General features: G+C 41.3%; 1 protein-coding gene across 2 annotated transcripts; it reads left to right on the top strand.

Annotated features, from left to right (window-relative positions):
- The first annotated feature begins 325 nt into the window (after nt 1–325).
- On the top strand, nt 326–18861 carry pigl (phosphatidylinositol glycan anchor biosynthesis, class L). Of its 2 annotated transcripts, none has more exons than XM_012871225.3 (7): nt 326–636; nt 2207–2306; nt 13917–14007; nt 15591–15658; nt 16488–16519; nt 18119–18252; nt 18485–18861. In XM_012871225.3, the coding sequence occupies exons 1-7, from the start codon at nt 378–380 to the stop codon at nt 18611–18613; spliced, it is 813 nt and encodes a 270-aa protein (XP_012726679.2). In that variant the 5' UTR covers nt 326–377; the 3' UTR covers nt 18614–18861. The 2 variants fall into 2 exon arrangements, with proteins under 2 accessions (XP_012726679.2, XP_021176532.2); XM_021320857.2 differs by having other exon boundaries at nt 326–561.
- The last annotated feature ends 1357 nt before the right edge of the window (nt 18862–20218 follow it).

Genomic DNA, 20218 nt, shown 5'->3' on the forward strand with positions numbered 1-20218 from the left:
CGTCCCCTCAAACACGGTAATGCCTCTGCTTTTTCAAAGTTACTTTTAAAAATATTCGTTTATTTAAAAAATAAAGTTCGACAGTATTTATGTAGGTATGACAGTTTAAAAATTATTCACCGTAAGTATTTATCTTACCTTTTGTCAGTTCTTAAAATTGTCACCGTTTGTTTGTGTGAAGGGAAACGCAAAAGTGACTATAATCGTGTATTAAAATGTAGCGAACAAATGTCACATATGGTTACTTTTGCAGACTGATGGTCTGTTTTTAAACAGTGGCAAAACTTAAGGCGATATTTATTTATTTATTCACTAGGAACCATTCACAGTTTGGGAGCGTGTTCTTACACGGATTGTTTACGGGAACGGTCAAAATAATGTATGTTTACCTGGTTGCTTTCGTGCCTTTGTTCTATTTGGTTTGGATAAAATGCATATACGACCGACACCGGCACACTTTGAGGAGCTCGCTGAAAAGTACGATGAACGTTTCCTCAGAGAGAGACACCGACGGCGCTGACGTCAGAGCTCTGGTGGTTACTGCGCATCCGGATGATGAATGTATGTTCTTCGCGCCGACGATTGTGCGACTCGTTGCATTAAATGCCAGCGTCCACCTGCTTTGTTTGTCTGAAGGTATGGTAACACAACAAACTGATTGGCATTGACGATAACGGCGAGGGAATTTTAAAGTTGAGGCGACTTGAATAGAGCTTGTACTTCATCTAGGCTGCTTTCGGTTTTAGCCACGCAGGTTTATACTCTTTGGAAAAAAAACAACTCTCTAATAATAATTATATTCTGTACTTGTTTCTAATCACGTGATATTTTGTTCTTTAATATTTGCTTTCTTTTTTTTCTATCTGAACCCACACACTGCAGCAAATCCTTGAGATCAAATGAAATGTGACAAAGAACGATAAATAATCAGAATGGACTTCAAGGATGATTTTAAATGTACTAATGAAGGCCTAGTAAGCATATTTAGTTTTTCAGGACTATATATTTCAGAGGCGAGAGGCTGGATTATTGAACCTTGGAATATCTACAAAAACGTGCTATAATAATAATGTCTCCACAGCATTGCTAGGTTTTTTGTACAGCACAATTTAACATGCTTCACTTGGATACAAAAGAACAATGATCAGAAAAAAAGAAACACATTGAAATAAAAATAGCAGATATCAACAACTTTGAAATGCATTCCAAAAACAGTCAGCCTTATCAACAAGATTTTGCATGCTATCCTTTGTCTAAGAGGGATGTGATCCTTTCTCTGGTGTTAGTTAAGACTGCGACCACTTACCAGTTTTTCTGTGTCCTGTTTTGACAGGAATCCCTTTATCCTGGCAAGTTTTTTAACCTCGTAGTGAACTAGTTATTACCAGTTAGATATGTTGTATTGTTGTTAAAACTAAGGCCTGAGTCCATGACGGGTTTTTTTTTTTTTGCATGCTCTCTGGTCTATAGCCTCATATTGCTGACTAAATAAATTTTGCCAGGGTGTGGCTTTGAATAATAAGGGTATTTTCAATATCATGGTATTCCTAAATTGACATACATAAGCCCTTTTTAGCAAATGTCCTGAAATAGTAAGAGCTGTGATTATAAGAGGTACCTTATACAATTTTCCTTTATGAGCATTTTACTGGATACCTTTATTTTGTCCTGGCAAAACAGCGGAACATCATCTTTAAACCAAAAGCTGTAGAAAGGTCCGCCTGGTTGAAAAATCTGGACCTCATCTTCAAGATAAGTTAATAATTAAGACAGATTTAGAAGTACTGATGACTCTGTGGAAAACCCAGATATCCACTTATGTTCAGTGTCATAAATATGAGTGGTAAGAGGCAGATGTGTTGAATGTTAGAAAAAGTGATAAACTTCTGCAACAATGTTTCTCAACATCTTGCAGCAGCAGAAAGAGCTGGTGCTCGGGGACCGGTTAAACAATGAAGCTGATCCCTGATCAGTGAAGCTTCTTTAACGTCCATCAGCTGTGAAGCACCTGTATTTTAGTTTGATGATCCAGAGAGTGTCTTGATGTTTAGTGATCATCTCTCACCATCTCTTCAGTTCTGAATTTTAATCAGACTTTATTAAACTTACATGGGGCAACATTATCAGTGTAGTATTCTAATTATTTAGACATTTCATAAAAGGTATAGTGCCATTTGAACTTTCTCTGTTTTGACTTTTTGTACAGGGAACTACTACAATCAGGGAGCTCAGCGCAGAGAAGAACTTCTCAGCAGCTGTGCCACGCTGGGGATACCAGCTTCCAGAGTCACCATCATAGACCATAAGTAAGCACCCATCTGCTACAAACATGCAACACACAGATAACGGTCTTAATGCTGGTGGACCAAGATTACATCTTTGCTTTGTACCTCAAAGCCAGTTAACTTACTTGTTCTTACTTGCTTGTTTAAAATGCCATCAGCTTCTAGGATGTGGGAAAAGCCTTTAATGAAATTGTTTTTTTGTAACGGCTGTAGCATAACTCCTACTATCCATTCTCTAATATGAGCACCTGAATTCAGTGGGAAAAATCTCATTAAGAGACCTGTTTATTTAGTAATCCATGGCTTCCTTTTTGCCTGGGATGTAAATACTATTTGACACTCCTTTAGCCATGCTTCATAATGTGAAAGACAAGAAAACAACCCCTGGTAAGGTAAGGCAGATAGTGTATGTGTTGATCTTCATAAGTGAAGAAATGAGATAGAAAAAAAATAGCTATTTATCTAAACCTGCCCAAATCTACAGGCAAAGCAGTAATTTAAAAACTTAACTGGAATAGTGACAAACGCGGCTCCATGAGGATACTTCTTTTTTACCACTAGATACTGTCACAAGGATGGGAAGGGGGGTTAAACGAAATCTCCAAAAGATCACAAAAAACTTCAGCAAATATTTCAAAATTGTGATTATAGTACCTCACTAAAAGTGGACTTTCTTTTAAAGGTTTCTTAAACATCTCAACCATGAATCTCAACGAAAGTGGAATACTTATTGAAACAAGTATTTAATATGAAAGTATAAACAATAATATAATAAAATACTTTTTAAAGGAGTCAGCACCTGTCTCAGAGATAGTGGGATGTGTGAGGAGAAAAGGTAGACCAGAATTCCTACAGACTCCCGAAAAGTCTGCAGAAAATGCGCAGAACTTAATCAAACCGCCCCTGTGTGCAGGAACTAGGGAGTTCATCCTGTAACTGGCGGGTTGCCAGTACGAGCACCCGCTCTGACTGTCTCAGTCGTCATGTCCTTGAGCAAGACACTTCACCCGCTTTGCCTGTTGGCTGTGGTCAGAGGACCCCGTGGCGCCGGTTATCTAGCAGCCCTGCTTCTGTCATTGTGCCCCAGGGCCGCTGTGGCTACAATGTAGCTCACCAGCATGTGAATGTGTGAGTGAGTGACTGAATGTGGTGTAAAGTGCTTTGGGGTCCTTAGGACTTGATATAGTGCTTAAAAGTACAAGCAATTTACCATTTACAGAACCTGATCCAACCTGGTTAAGAATCTGGAAAAAATAAAAAGTATGAAGAAAGATATAAAATTAAAATTTCTAAAGGTGCTGTTTATGTTTTATTTGATTTATATTTCATTGACAATTTATCTTTGCTCAGACACTATGCACCTTGACTTTAACATTATAGCCATCACTAGCTTGGTTTTACTGCAATCTGCAGTAAATTCCTACTCCAAAAAAAAAAGGATATTCCCCTGTTTTTATGGCCCCTAACAAATATTTATTAGGGTCTTAAATTGTATCCACTGAGTTTTGATACACAAAATCCCAAACAAAACTCTGACACAGCTATTTTTGGAAATTATTTTTACAAAGAGAATTAAGGTACTAAAGCTAAAGATACAGCACTCTGAACAATATATAGTCCTGAACTGACAAGTCTGTTCTAAATTTTGATAGAGAGCTGACCTAAGCCAATCCACCTATAGTTATATGGTAACCTACCCTGCAAGCTGAATTCTCGCTGCATTTTTGGGTTCACAAACACTTGAAATAAGTTGAAATAAGCTCCATTTTTAGAGTGGCTGAACACAACCTTGGAGATAAGGTGAGGAGCTCAGTCATCCAGGGAAGCTAGCAGTGGACCTTCATCAAAAGGAGTTAGTTGAGGTGATTCTGGTTTCTGCTCAGGTTGGATACCTACAGTACCTTTTGAAAGTTTTCCTAATGGGAAGAAATTGCTTGCTGGGCAGAACCAGAAGTGACTGAAGAGTCCCTACTGGCGAGGGAATGCTTAGGGACCCCTAAGAACAAGCTGAGGAGAGTCATGTCCGGGTTTCTGTGTTACTGCGCCTACCCAGCCTGATGTGAAATATTATAAATGGATAGATGTTCTTTATTTAGCTCATTGGTGAGCTTCCTAGCATGTCTTCCCCTTGGAAGGCACCTGATTCTTTACTTTAAGTTAATGTCTGTCAAAACCCAATGTGCTGGCCACAAATCTCATCCTGGCATTCTGCCTGCGAGTGACCTCATTCATCCTGGCCTGTTGTATTATATAAGGAAGTTGAATTTCTAAATTCTGTTGGACGCCAAACACACAAAACAACTTCCCAACAGCCATTAATCTGTACACTCATCTAGTGGCAGTTTGTATCAGAATATCTTTTTATTTCTACATATTTATGAAATATAAAAAAAAGGCTTGTTCCAGTACATACCAATGTGCATAAGCTAATAATTCTGTGGTGAAAATCAGTACATTGAGGCTTTGAATGAGATTTCCCTCTCCTTCCTCTCCCATGTGGATAAAATCTTCAGCGTGACTTTTAAATGTTTGGAGTTTCTCAGAGGCTCTGAGCCGCTTCCACGTGAGCCCCGGCATGTTGGCTCACCAGGAGAGCTGTATGAACTCTGACACTCACCTGGAACTCGCAGTAATGAGCTGGCGGCAGGCCCAGACTGTCTGCCCTGGAGAACAGGCGTGCGTGTGTTTGTGTGTGCGCGCGCCCGCTTCAGCGCACTCGCAAAGGCTCCACCATTTTATCATCTTGTGCACACAGAATAACAGCTGAACTTTGTTCTCCGAGCTGTCTGCACTTCTGCTGAACTGAAGTGTGGCCCACTTTCCCCTTTCTTTGTATTCCCCTGTTCGCCTGAAACACACACCTAATCAGCACTTTTAGAAGCCCGCTCGCTCGTTTCCCAGCCTCCTCTGCCTCCTCCCCGTGTCCACGTCTGCTGAAGGCAATTGCCAAGGACTGTGGGATGCATTGTGGCGACACACTAAGAGCTGCTAATGTAGGTCATTCCAAACTGTTTTTCTCTGCTTGCGCCTGCACACGGCCAGGCACACTTTGGCTTTGCTCCTAACCTCGCCGGTTCAAGGATGTTCTTGTTATTCTTGCTGTTCACTTTGTCGTGCACAGATGGAGAGAGGACAGGAAGACATTTAGTCCAAATTGATCGTTAGAGTTGAGCAGATCAGTTCAGGGTTATAGCTTTAACTAGTGTATGTTAATATATGTTCTTGTTCTTTATTTTAAAAATGTGCAAAACAATTTAAAATCTCTTTAAAGTTGTGAAGTAACAACGCTGACTGTTACCTAAACCTAAATTTATCACAGTATTTTCATGGAGAATCTTAAACAAGGGCTGTTGAACCTGAACTTAGGAGCTGAACCTTTCCATGTGATACTATCAAGGAAGAGTTTTAATGTGCTATGCAAAAGTATTCCCACCCCTTGAACCTTTTGATATTTTGCCATATTGCAACCTAAAACTCTAATGGCAGAATTAGCCCAAGTAGGACCCGGGTTCTGGAGGACTGGACTTGGCCGCTCCAGAAAGAAAACATATATTGTAGCTTTGCCTGTAGATTTAGGGTTGTTTACCCGCTAAAAAGTTGAGCCTCTACCCCAGTCCCATATCTTTTACAGCTTCTATCAGGTTTTCTTCCTCTAAAGTTCTGTGTTTAGGTCCTGTCATCATCCTCCAACTCTAGCTATTTTTCCTGTCCTTGCGACAGTAAAGCATCCCCACAGCATGTTGCTGCCACCACTAGGGCTGGCCAATATATATATCGATCGGAAGATGTGTGGGGCGATAGGAAAAAAAGGGTAAATAAAAAGTTCAGTAGAATAACAGTTTTCCTTCCTTTTGCATTCAAGCCTATCATGTAGATTAATATTACATCATTACATCCTCCCAACCAATCACAAACGCAGATCCAGGAACGCTCCGTCACCAAGCTCCGCCCCCTTCAAAGAGTTCAGAGAGCATGTGTTCTTTATTCTTTATTCAAAAGTTGGTTGAATAAAGGGTTGAGTTTGAATTCAGTGTTTGTGTGTTCTATATCTAAAAATAGGTCTCTCAGCAACAGCATAAAATGGTACTTAAAATATGTTTTGAATGTTTAGATATTTATCGATATCGATCAATAGGATATCTATTTTATCAATATGCTTTTTTTTGTATATCGTCCAGCCCTAGCCACCACCATGTTTTACAGTGGGCAAGATGTGTTCAGGCTGATGTGTAGTATTGTTTATCTGCTATACACAGAATTTTTTTGTAGCTCAAAGGCTTCTGTTTTGGTCCCATTGGACCAGATGGTGGTTTTTGGATCAAATATAAAACAGACAACAAAACCAATCTGCTGTGAACACCTTTGAAAGGCTCAGTTGATATAAAATAAACTGAAACTTGGCTTCCAAGCAGGTAACTCCACCTGTCTTTGTTATGAATATACTAACTCAGACAGGCACTGCAGCACAAGAATGGAAGCCTTAACCAATCTGCCCCAATGAATGTTGCTTTAGTTGTAATGTTTTGTGTACAGTACGTTGGGAACCCGAAATTCAAGCCGGTCACAGTGATGGTGAATACGATTTTTATTTTGAAATGGAAATGGAGATGATAACGGCAGGCAATTGTTGCAGGCAGAAACGGACTTGACCCGGAGGTGCATGGAGAGTCTGACTTGACTGGGTGTTGCAGACAGAACCAGACTTGACTAGAAGCCGCTGACGTGTTCCCAGCTTGGACAGAGCAAGACACAGAAACCCAGGAGAAACCTTTACCAGGCGGTGCACACAAACACCAGTAAACAAACTAGCGGGGGCAGGACGAGAACAGGTTCAAAGGATCAGCAGGCTGAGCGACGAGGCACTGGACAAGACCACAAGTAGGCAGCGGGGCAAGATGAGACGCTCTGGCTCTGGGACGCAGGTATATGTAGGGAGAGTGACAGGCAGCCGGGTGAGTCTGATTAGTGGCAGCAGCAGGTGGGACTTATTAAGGTGAGTGACGGCTGGGAGCGGACTGAGATTAGTGGAGCATGGAGTGAGAATATTAAGTCCAAAAACAAACAAACAACCCCACATTGTGACAGTCGTGTTGTTCATGATGGGAGGTGTTAGTATGGGTTGGGTTAGCAAGACGGCAGATCTTGGTGAGACGAGCTCACGTGCAAGTATAGTATCTTTTCTGCGATGTACAGGAATAAGAGGTGACTTTATTGCTCACCAAATTGTACAGCTGTGTTGACAGTATCTAGGGGGCCCAGCGGGACGGCGGGGCCTTTGTGATCAAATTCAATCTGAGCATGCTCCGGTGCCTCCCTTGCTTGCTCGAGCTTGACCTCTGCGTGCTCCCTGGGCTCGATTATAGCTGCTCACCGCATAAATCCCGCCACCCCTCCCATGCATTATCCGTCGGGCTGAACCCGAGGCTTTGCTCTGTCCAACTCTTGCTATGACTACCGTATAAAACTGGTAAATCACAAACTGAACACTTTGGTTTTTAATTGGACTGGTGCCAATCTTTGCGGAGATATAAACATCGAGCACAATTTTTTTTTTCTGCAGAGAAAAGTCTCCAGTGAACCAGCTTCAAATATACATCAATCAGTCAATCAGCTGATATATATATTCCCCTGGCAGGGAGCTGCAAACTGTGTGGACTTGTTCCAGCCCTGCCACTCACCTCTGGCTGTGATTACAGTCTAGATCAGGGGTCACCAACACGGTGCCCGTGGGCACCAGGTAGGCTCCAAGGACCGCATGTGGTGCCCTTGAGCCTGTTCTAAAAATGGCACCACCATCCAGTGAGCTACATCTAAAATGTAATTTTATGCCGTTGCTCTACCTTTGTAGTTCTAAAACAAAGCATCACAATGTATTTATTTTACATAAAGTTAAGATGATCTCTGACTCTACTGGTTTAAATGTCAGTACTGGTAACCCTTCATATGACAAAGTAGCTTGGGTGACCCCTGGTCTAGATAAACGTGTCGGTACCACCAGCGCTGGTTCAGGCATGGATAATGCCCTGGCAGGGGGTACCAACTCAAAACATGAGGGGTCAGGTGTAAACGTACACTTTTATCTGCTGCCCCTGTGCACTCCATCCCCCCGCCACAGACCCTGCCTTTTCCAATGCCGCCCTGGGCAACTGCCCAAAGATTTTTTTCCCCCTATAGAAACTCACTTTACAAAACTACACCACTCTTCCTGCAATTATTAATTCAAAAACTTGTGCAAGCCACAAGTGCTTTGTAAATAATGAAACGTCTTTGCTACCATGCCTGCAGCCGCCTTATTACAGTGGCTTACTGTGGGTGTGTTGTCAGTCCTGCAGCGCCATCTTGGCCGTTCCCAGCAGGGCATATTATCTGACTGTGTGGACAGAAATCTGGCAGTTTCACAGGCCTGCGGTCCATGTGAGCAGACTAAACAAGTCATCTGTAACACACACACACACACACACACACACACACACACACACACACACACACACACACACACACACACAGAATCCTTTTACTGGGCCAAAGTTCAAAAACTGCATACAGATGCCTGCGAGCAATTAGGCATCTGCATGCAAAGCTACAAAGGGGTTCTGGAGAGGTTACTTTAGGACAGTTCGCCCTGTTGCCATGGTGAAGCTGACACTCAGCCTGCATCCTGCCAGAGAAAGGTCAGGTGGATCTTATTCATCTCTCTCTCTCTTCTCTCTCTTTCTTTCTTTCTTTCTTTCTTTCTTTCTTTCTTTCTTTCTTTCTTTCTTTCTTTCTTTCTCTCTCTCTCTCTCTCTCTCTCTCTCTCTCTCTCTCTCTCTCTCTCTCTCTCTCTCTCATGTACAGCCTTATGTTTGGTTAATGTTTTCAAGCTGTGAGAAACAGCTAATGGAATAAAGAAAATAATTATATGTTTAAAACTGTTTAAATGATTAAAATAATTACTTACTTTGAATAAATCCTTAAATATTCTTTTTAAATGTTTGTACTGAGATTGTATGTAAAGGACAAAAACAAAGAAGTGCAAAAGTGTGAAGTGGAAGTTTAAAATAGGACTGGACAATAATTCAATAACAATGTATATCGATGGATGGATGTGTCGTTCGATAGAAAAAAGGGGTCAATAAAAAGTTCAACAAAAGAACAGTTTTCCTTCCTTTTGCATTCTAGCCTACAATGTAGGTTAATACTAAAGTCGTTACATCCTCCCAACCAATCACAAACACAGAACCAGGAATGCTCCATCATCAAGTTTCAAAAAGTTCAGAGAGCACTCCTTCTTTTTTTCTTTTCTTTTTTTAAGACTCATAGTTTTGGTAAAACATTGGTTGAATTGAGGGTTGTGTTTTAATCCGTTTATTTAAAAATAGACTATTAAGTAACAGCATAAAATGGCCAGGGCTGCACTTAAAATATATGTCTTGAATTTTTTCATAATTATCGATATCAGTCAATCTGATTTCTATTTTATCAATGTTCTTTTTTTCTATATCGTCCAGCCCTAGTTTTAAAAAAAATGTTTGCAAAAAGAAATCGAAAAAGTGTTTGATTAGTTAGAGAATCAGCCAAATGGCCCTTAGTAACTCAACAATTAGTGATCCACGCTAGAAATCTGGGAAGAGTGTCAAGAAGTAAGTTATTAATGAAAGAAAGGCACAGGAAGTGAAAGAACACTTACACTTTGCCACAAGTCATGCAGGCGACATAACACACATAGAAGAAGGTGCTTTGGACAGATTAGACGAAAAATGAACTTTTCCTACATGCAAATTGCCAGTTGTTGAGAAAGACCTAAACTACAACATCACCCTGATAACACCACTAAGTAACATGAAACATGGTGGTGGTAGCATCATGCTGTGGAGACGCTTCTCTTCAGAGCGCACAGCGATGCGGGTCAGAAGGAATGGGAGATGGATGAAACTGAATGCAGGGCAGTCCTGAAAGAAAACCTATTGGAGGCTGTAAAAAACTTGAGCCTGGGGTGGAGTCTTACTGTCCAGATGGACAGTAGCCCTAAACAGCCTGCTTTACCATGAAACATTTAGATTAACCCATATTCACGCATTAAAAGGACGCTTAAAAGGACAGCACCTGTATTGATGTTTACAGATGCTATCCATCCTGGCTAAGTTGAAAGAGTGATTTTGTAAAGAAAAATCAGGGGGGAAAAGTTGAGTTTTAGGATGTGTAAAGCTGGTAGAGACACACAGTGAAATACTTGCGGCTGTCATGAAAGAGAAAGATGGTTGGTCTATTGTATTATGTCTGGAAAAAAAAAACCCAGTGAGGTGTGTGGATGTAATGTGACAAAACATGAGGAAATTTAAGGGGAGTGAATACTTTTGCAAGGGACTTTAATTTGTAGATTCAGGGAGCTCGTATTGATTTGGATGCATTTTTTTCCCAGATTGCCAAAAACACACATAAGCTAATGCAGAGGCCTCATTACTAGTAGGTCACTGGTATCAAATTGTCAGGGCAGTGCATTCAGTCCATGATAGACAGTTTTAAACTATCTCTGAACCCTCATTCCTCCTCCCTGTGGCATTCCCCCCCCCCCCCACCCCCACCCATTATGCCTGACCCCCTATGGCCCCGGCTGCCAATAGATTTGTGTTCTAATCCATCACTTCCCTCTACGACCTCAACTGTCCGGGCTCTTTTTGTTAGCAACAAAAGGTAGGGAGGCAACTGCTGACACAAGACCACGCCCATACTCGCCACGCAAGCAAGGGCCGCAGCTCACAATGGACCTGCAGATCATTTTCAATTTTGCCATTTATTAAGTTTGTCTTTGAAAACTTTCCAAGTAGACAAAGACTTCCAGCATAGCCCAACGTTTTTTTTTATTTTAGCTGTCTAAGATATTCTGGCCTAATACGGGAGATCTTGCCAATTTATGCTCAACCATTGAAAGGATTGGCAGAAAAACCTCAACACTGAAACCTTCTGCTTATCTTTGGAAAGTTTACAGCTGCACTCTGCCTCGCAGATACCAGCGTCCTTCAGAGGGTTTCATCGACATCGAGCAGAGATGTGGGAACAGGATTCGCTCCATTTCTGATTCACGCCTCTGGGTTTTTGCTGTGAACTGTGTCAGCCAAATTCATTGCTAAGCAGATTTTCAGCACCTTTGCCCTTATTTGTGCGTGTGCGTGTGTGTGTGTGGTTGTGTGTGTGTGTGTGTGTGTGTGTTTGTTTTGCTCTTGAGTTTAGGGTGTTGGGAACGGCAGGACATCAATACTCAGCGTTGTATCTGAGCAGCAAAAACAGGGCATTTGTGAATGTTTGGTAGGTCAGCAGGGTGGGCTGGCCAACTTTCATGTTTGATTTGTGCTTATGTGTCGCCTCCAGGCTGCAGTTTCAGATGAAGGAGTAGCTGCAGGCCTACCAACCCTTAACCTTTGAACTCCTCGGTACTCAGTTGACTTTGCACCTAGCCACGTATAATGCCGTGTTGAATCTGCACTGTATTAAAGAAACACAACAAGTACGTTGCCTTGCAAAAGCACTCATGACTTTTAAACCTTTTGACATTTTGTCACCGTTCTGTTCATTCCCAAGTGTTGTAATTTCTATCTTAAATGAACAACCCTATTACTTAGAATTGAGAGCAATATGGATTTAGAAAAGGGTTTCCTAATATTGAACACTAGAGATAGGCACCAGCACCCCTCGCGACCCATGAGGGACATGCGAGTCAGAAAATGGATGGATATTGATGGGTTTCCTAATATTAATAAACATTCTCGAGGTCAGAGTGAGGAGAAGAAAACCCCCCATACCCTATTTAATGCAATATGTAATAAAGGAGTGGACAATATGAAGACGGGGATAAACACCCGGTAATTTTGTCATCACAAGTCAACAGCTGTTTATTGTTTGATTCAGTTTGGTTTCCTTATATAGGACATTTTTGACCAATCTGTATAATCTGACCCAATCTGTATAATATGATTGAACTTGATTTTGTAAAGTGCCTTGAGATGACATGTTTCATGATTTGGCGCTATATAAATAAAATTGAATTGAATTGAATTGAATTGAATTGAATTCATTCAGGTATTCAACATTAATAAGTTTGAATCTAATTCCATTGATTTTTAGAACATAAATGCCTATTTACATTTCTAATGGGTGAAATACTGCATTGAACAATTTTCTAAATAATAGATTTTTGGATGGCAAGTTACCCGTTAAAAGATTAAACGATAATTATCAAATATTTATGTAATAATCAGGGCCTAAGGACAAACAGCACAGGTTTGGATTCCTAGCTAGCAGCGACACAGAGATAGAGGTGCCCTAGATGTTATGGATGTGGCGGGAAAATATTTATTTCAGTCATTAAAGACTTCACTCACACTTTGAAAAAAAGTGAATTGCGACCATTTCTGCCTTTGAGTCAAACTTTGCTGCAATTAAAACTACAAGTATTTGTGGGTTTCTCATCTCGACCTTTGTAAACATAAATGTTCACGTTATGCCACAGATTTTCATTTGTATTTACATCTGGACTTGGACATATTCTAACATATGAGCATACCTTGAAACAAAGCATAGCTCTGGCTGTATGTTTAGAGTCCTTGTGCTGCTGAAAAGTACACTTCCACTTCAGTCTCAAGTCTTTTGCAGCATTTAACAAGTTTTCTTCCGTAGTTGCTCTGTTTTTAGCTTCTTCCATCTTTCCATCAACACTCACCAGCTTCCTTATCCCCGCTGAAGAAAGACAAAATAACGGTGGCACAGTTGCAAATGGTGTGTTCAGGGTGATGTTCAGTGTAGGTTTTTCACCACCTACAGCATTTGGCATGAATGGCAAAAAATTTGGGCCTCATCTGACCAGAACCCTTTTTTCCAGTGTTTTGCACGTCCCTTAAAAGGGTTGCCGCAAACCATAAATGGAACTTCTTATGTCTTTCAACATTGTCTTTCTTCTTTATGCACTTTCATAAAATCCAGATTTGTGGACGTCATGACTCATACTTTGGGAGAACCCTTAAGAGAGGAAGAGGGTTATCCCATTTGAAGTCTGGAGCTCTGCATCTCCCTCGGTTCCCCAGAGATATAAGGAGCCCTTTTGTAATTATGCTTGGTTTGGGGATGATTGAGCATTTGCCTGGTAAACGCTTCTAAAGTTGGAATATTGTATTGTAACCTGACCTTGCTTTAAACTTTTATATATATATATATATATATATAATAGCGTCTGTTCTCTAACATTTTCTAACAAACCTCTGAGGCCTTCAGAGTACAGCTGGCTTTCTACTTAAAGTAAATGACACACTCTTTTTCTTTTTTACAGCTTAAGTGAATATGAAGGGTAATTGGTTGCTCTGGAAATGTTAAGGGTATCAGAGTAAAGGGGACTAAGTACAAATGCCTGCCAATACTTTCAGAATTGTATTAGTAAAAATGTATCATGTATCTTTTTCTTTCCACCGCACCACACAGTCTTGGTCTATTGGATAAAATCTTAATAAAAACACATTGAGGTCTGTGGTTGTAACGTGACGAAACGTAAATAAGATGTGAAAACTTTTGCCAAGCAGTGTGCAATCCAACTCAGTGAGCGGCAGGCGGGCATTGATGTCTTGATAATCAAAGTGGCCTGCTTTGTTTTTCTGTCTGCCACAGAAACCTTCCAGATGATCCCAAAGCAGAATGGAGCATCTCATTAGTCTCGTCTGCAGTGCTGAAGCACATCACAGCACACTCCATCAACATGGTAAGGTCACCTCTGCTCGAAACCCTTGTTTGCTGACATTTTCCCCTCGGTTATTTAAAGTTTCCATGCCCGTCGCTGCAATAAAGTAAGTTATTGTTTTATATTAGCCGTATGTTTTGGCACCACAGCTTTGCAGTTCATTATCCCTGTTTGACCGCAGCGCTGTGTGGGTAATAATCCCTTTTAGTCCAGCCCACTCTGCATTTGTAGCCCTGGAAAAGCAGAGGAAATGGCCTCTGCTGCAACAGAAAGCCGAAATCTGTTTACACAAAGATTCTTATCGTCCGCCATTGTATTTCCGTACTATTAGCTAATGGGAATGCGGCAAATTTAGAATCATATTCTTTTTTTCGTCTTTTGCTCCACACATCTGGTTTATATCAACAAGAACTTAAAGAGTAATTACCCCTACTAAAGAAAGCAAAGGAGCATGAAAACAAGTTCTTTAGGTTAGATTGTGGAAGTGTATTCTGGTCCCTCTGTCTTGTAGCGGCTGATCCCTTTTTCCTGTTAAAGACAAACAAACAGACCATCTCCTCCCATCCTGTCCAGCCCAGCTGCTGAAAAATGCAGCCCAAAAGTAGGCTAGAGTCACATAAAGAGACATCTGTTCTAATGGATCAACTGCCTGCGAACTCGGAGACCCTGTTCAGTTTAGTAATATTGCTTCTTCAGTCGAACATGTTTTTGTTCTCTTGTTGTATGCTCTATTCAAAATGTATCTCTTATTTATTTGTTTATGAGAGCTGGTAGATTAAACTTTGCACTGTGAGGACCTCAACGCTCATAAAAAGCCAAAAAATGAACTTAACAATTATAACTATCTCTGAATAACCTCTCCGGAGGGAAACATAGCGGTGGCAGCGTCGTGATCCAGTCCAATAATTATTGGATTATTGCCAGATTATTGGATCCAGTCCAATAATCTGGCATTTTATGGAAGCGTTTTAAGCAGAAAGCGTTGTTAAAGAAAAGCCATAATAAGCCCCATTTATACAGTAAACACATGGCGTTAGATGTTAGTGGTGGAAAACTTAAATCAGATGTGCATAAGAAAACTGAATATACCATTCCTACTGTGAAACGTGGTGTTGGCAGCATCATGCTCCACAGAACCTGATGACAAACTGGAGTAATAATTCAGCATGTTTTAGATGCGTCTCTGTCGCAGCATACCTAATTACAATTATTGCATGACATTCCGATTAAATAATAATATCTTCAGTCGTACATGTTCTCTTGTAAATACATTTCAAATTCCTGTATTACTTATTATTCTTGAGCACACTTTGCAGAATAAACCATGGTAGAGTACACCTGAACACGGCAGCTCACATCTTCAGCCTTCTGTTCCATGTTTGACCTGATCTTTTTGGTTTTTCTTTTTTCCCTTGCTTGTTTCCTTCTGTGGTGTTCAAGTATGCACAGAAAAACACTCTGAAATGGCTGTCAGCTGCCATGCAGCTCCACGGCCAGGCCTCCAACCCCACATCTTTTCTTTTTACTGCTTCGGTTGGTTTAACTCTTTTAACGCCACCATTCCGCCGTTTTGACCCAAATCAACAGCAATTTTGTTGTTTCAGGTGCTGACCTTTGATGGAAGAGGTGTGAGTGGTCATGCCAATCACGTAGCCATCTATAAAGCTGTCAGGTAAGGAGCGGCTTAGCCATAAGAATGACTTTGGCAACCCTAAAACCCTGAAAGCAGTCCACTGCACAGTCATAAAAGTCTTTCCAGGAAAAAGCTGAAAAGTTGGACTCATAACAACAACAGCCGTCCCCCTAAATGCTTCCCCACCAAGACACACACACACACACACATGCATAGAGATCGTGTTTTTCAGAATTGGTCTGTTACATAGCTGAGAGGTCATCCAAACAGAGTCCTCTGAGGGACTGGGCTCGGCTCCTAACGAGCGGCCGTAAATCCTGTCCCCGAAGTGGAGAAGAGGGAGGGAGAGGAGGGCGGCTCCGGTTTGGAGAGGCTGCTTCCAGACAGTTCAGGCGGACTGTTGGCCTAAAGAAATGTGTTTGTGAGGAGTGCATCACGATCCCTAGAATGCGTTCAGACCTCTTTCTAACAACCAGCTGTACCATCATGGTCGCAGCTCTCTGCAAGCCTGTGGGCCCAGTTCGCTTTTAGACCAGTGAGCTCTAAAAATCACATCTCATGATTCCCATAAGGCTGCAGCCGAGAGGGAAGTGTGTGCTAGTTTCACACCGCTCTGCGTCTCAGTGCTTTGCTCTTTGGTTCGAGTCAGCAGCCAGTGTGCGCCGGAAGTTTGAGGCTGGGGTAAAGCCTGAGACAGTGTTACCACTGGTTATAACCAAAAAGTACTAAACAGATATCTGCATACTAATTTGTGCTAAAGTCAGCACAGTGAGAGGTTTTCCAGAATCCCATCTCAGTAGAGACTTTTACAAGTTCCTGCAATATGAGCTACGCAGACAACACTAAACCTTCTTGTTTTCCCTTACAGGCATCTGGCTTCCACTGGTGAACTGCCTAAAGGTAAGGTGTAGCACACAAAAAACAAAACTCTCAGAGATTGACATGTTTAGTGAAAACCCTGGAGTGCAGCAGAGACTGGTTGGTTATGAGCTATTTGGTGAATGCTTGGCGCCCTCTTCTGTCCAAACGCGGTCAACAATCTTCTCTGCCACAGTTAATTTGCTCTAAAGGTGGACACATGAAGCCACTTGGACCTCAGTGAGGTCAATGTAGTCATCTGCTTTCAGCGTGTTCCTCATCCTGTCGTTTCAAAAGTTTTAGGTGAGCAGCATCATGACGTGTCTCTGTCTGTGCACTGGTCTGATGTTTTTACATTTTTACTTTTGCTTTCCTAGAACAGTTCCTAAAATGCCCCTGTTGGGGAATTCTATAAACGGATTATGAGGAAAGTGGGGAGGTTTTGGGAAACATGTTTAAAATGTCCGTTTTCCCTGGTTTGGTGAAATCCTCCTCAGTACACATAAGCCTTAAATATAAATGAGACGACCTAAGAGTAAGGACATGTACAGGGTTTTGTAAAAGTATTCGTATCTCGTGAACCTTTCTGCTGTTTCTCACATGACAGCTACAAGTTTCAGCGTGTATGAGAAGTGAAAGGACAAGGATACATGATTCTTTACTGGGGGTTTTGACAAATAATGCTGAAAAGAAGGCCATTAATTTTTATTCAGCTGTTTTACTCTGGTGCCCCTAAATAAAATTCAGTGCAGCCAGTTGTCTTCCAGAACTTACCTGAGTAATAAAAGCAAGAAAACCATTTAACAGAGGAGCAACCAATAGGCTCAAGGTTACTTTGGAGGAGCTGCAGAGATCCACAGCTCAGGTGAAAGAATCTGTCAAACACTGCATATGTTACATGACATCAATATTGTAATTGGGGGTAGGTTCTTATAAGTTCTTGAACTTCTACCTACTCCTTTTGAGCACTACTAAAATATCTTAACATCTCAGTGTAAATCTTACTTGTATTTTTGCTCGAAGAAATTGAAAATAAAAAAAATATTAGTTTTGCATGCTTAATGGAAGGGAAGAAAGCCATTGAGACCAGGATTGGACTATGTGCAAAATACCGTGTAATAAAAATAACAACCTGCTACTCTTTTCAGATTTTATTTGTAAAAATAAAAAAAACATTTGAAAGCTTCTCAGTTAAACAGTACTCTGTGCTGATTACCATACAAAAAATTATCATAGAATGCATGGAGGTTTGTGGTTTCATAATGGTTAATGGTTTGAGAGGTAACAATGCATTTCTACAAGGCCTGTCTGTCTCACCATAATGAGCCGTCCTACTGTTGGCTTATAGGGTAACAGCTGCTGATCAGGCTCGACGATAACCCTCGCCATCTCCCTGTAAAAAGATCTCAGGTAATCGCCTAGTGTTTCTCACCGCATGCAAGGGGAGACCGTCTGTGCCACATTAGAAGAGGCCTGTTTTATTTTAGCATCGACAGCACCGGCACACTTCTCCTTTTCTCAGTCCCCAAGAAGATGAAAAACAGGCTGAGCTCGGTGTCTGGACAGTGACCTAGTTAACGTCTATGCTGAGCTTTTAACAACATTACCAGCTGTCTGAGACTCCCCTGTCTTTGCTCCCAGAGTGTGTGCTGCTCTCGCTGGAGACCGTAGGCCTTCTAAGGAAGTACATCTCCTTCCTGGACCTTCCCTTCAGCTGGCTTCTACCGTCACATCTCTGCTGTGTTGTTGGTTCCAAGGGCTACAAGCAAGCCAAAGTAAGCCTCAGAGCGGACAAGTTTGTCCATAAAACTTTGTATATTTAGAGAGCACACACCCTTTAAGTACACTGTAATATGAATATGCACTAAGGAGGCCATAAATAAGGAGAAATAATGTTAGTGGGAGCATAAACTAAGCAGTCGACGTCACTGAACTTGCACATTTTCTCATGTCCCAGTCATGTCGTGAGTTAAAGTATCTTTTTAAATCCCAACATGTCTCTCACAGGCTGCCATGCTGTGTCATCGCACCCAGCTTCTCTGGTTCCGGTACCTCTACATCACCTTCTCGAGGTACATGTTCATCAACACGTTCCAGACGATTCCACAAGGACCAAAGAACCTGAAGATCTACTAAACAGAGCCAACCTTTGACGGCGTGCTTGTTTTTAACCTATCAGCTTAGCAGCCGAAATATTTTCCTGGGCGGTTGTTATCAACAAAAGCAGGCCGCAGCTTTACTGTTACCTTGAATGACGAGTCGTGTCGAGTGTTTGGGAGACATAAAGAATGTTGTTGTCAAGACACTGTATAAAATGACATTACCTGAGATTGTTACTTTTCTATTTTTGATATAGTGTTCATTAAAAAAAGAAAGGTTTTAAATGTTGCTTCACATCAGAGTTATTCTCGCGGCACGTCGGCTCCAGGTTTCGACATGTCTTTGATGGTCTTGTGAGCTTGCATGCTTTTTTCCCACTCCTCCCCGCAAAACTTCTCCACCGTGACGCTGCGCACTGTCCCTGGATCCAGACAGTGCGGAGCAACACCTGAGGGAGTGAACAGAAACAAACACCTGAACGACAAAAACAAAAAAAAGCCTGCTGTCTTTTGCATATTTATGTAACGTCTGGTTTAACCTGCTGGGCGAGGTTTCAAGGGAATGTCCAGCTTACAGTATTTATCCCCTATTGTGATCATAGGGTTTCTGTTTTCTACGTATGCTATACCAGCAGGGCATTAAAAACAAAACTAGACAGGTCAGTTTAACGTAGCGAAAACTCATTTGGAGAGTTGATGTGAATTAAGATAAATATCTCAGGAGACCGATGTGACCGTCTGGCTGTCCGCGAGGCCGGGGTCGTACCGTATCCATCAGGATTGGATCGTGGCGTGTAGAAACTTTGAACTCCACAGGTTTTACAGAAGGTGTGTTTAGCAGCATGAGTGTTAAAGGTGTACGTGGTCAGATTGTCCACTCCCTAAAGAGAAGAATACACCACAGTTATTAGGGTTTTTATTTGTTAAATAACGTTTTTGAAGACAACAAAAAAAAAAACCCTACCTGTAAGAGAGTAAAGCAGCTTTTTGGAACGATGAAATGGTGGTTTTGCTTTTTTATGCAAATGCTACAGCTGGGGACAGATAAATGAGTTTAATATTTTACAGTCCCTTGGAAATGCAGCATACTCCTTGAACTTTTACAAATTTTATCACTTTACAAGCACAAGCTTTCTTGTATGTCATAGGGATTTTACGTTGTGGATCATCTTAGTTGAACATAATTGTAAAGTAGGAGGAAGAGGATACAAAAACCTTTAAAGTAAACCGCATTTATATTTGGCCCGCTTTACTTATGGTACCCATGAATAAAATCCAGTGCAACATTCAGAAATAATCTCATTAGTACATGGAGTAAACTTGTGTGTAATTGAATCTCAATCTACATGCAGCCGTCCTGGGAAGGCTCCAGAGGTGTGTTGGAGATTATTAATGGGCAAACAGCATCATGAAGACCAAGGTACACGGCAGACAGGTCAGGGGAAAGGTTCTGGAGAAGTTTCACGCAGCGTTAGGTTATAAAACGATATTGCACACTTTGAACATCACGAAGATGTTAAAAAAAATGCCAGGCAAGGAGATTATTTACTAAAGTAGTCATCACAACAGCTACTATTGTCCATTCTGGAAAAGGGACAAAAAGACAGCCATTGATACAACAGGTAAGAAGTCCTGTTTGTGG

The sequence above is a fragment of the Fundulus heteroclitus genome, chromosome 11 (genome assembly GCF_011125445.2).
Source record: "Fundulus heteroclitus isolate FHET01 chromosome 11, MU-UCD_Fhet_4.1, whole genome shotgun sequence".
NCBI lineage: Eukaryota > Metazoa > Chordata > Actinopteri > Cyprinodontiformes > Fundulidae > Fundulus > Fundulus heteroclitus.

Excerpts from the sequence above, each read along its gene's own strand:
- pigl (XM_012871225.3), top strand. The coding sequence starts at position 378 with ATGTATGTTTACCTGGTTGCTTTCGTGCCTTTGTTCTATTTGGTTTGG. Across the intron at positions 637-2,206 it reads CCTGCTTTGTTTGTCTGAAG|GGAACTACTACAATCAGGGA; the intron begins GTATGGTAACAC and ends CTTTTTGTACAG. Across the intron at positions 15,659-16,487 it reads GCCATCTATAAAGCTGTCAG|GCATCTGGCTTCCACTGGTG; the intron begins GTAAGGAGCGGC and ends TTTCCCTTACAG.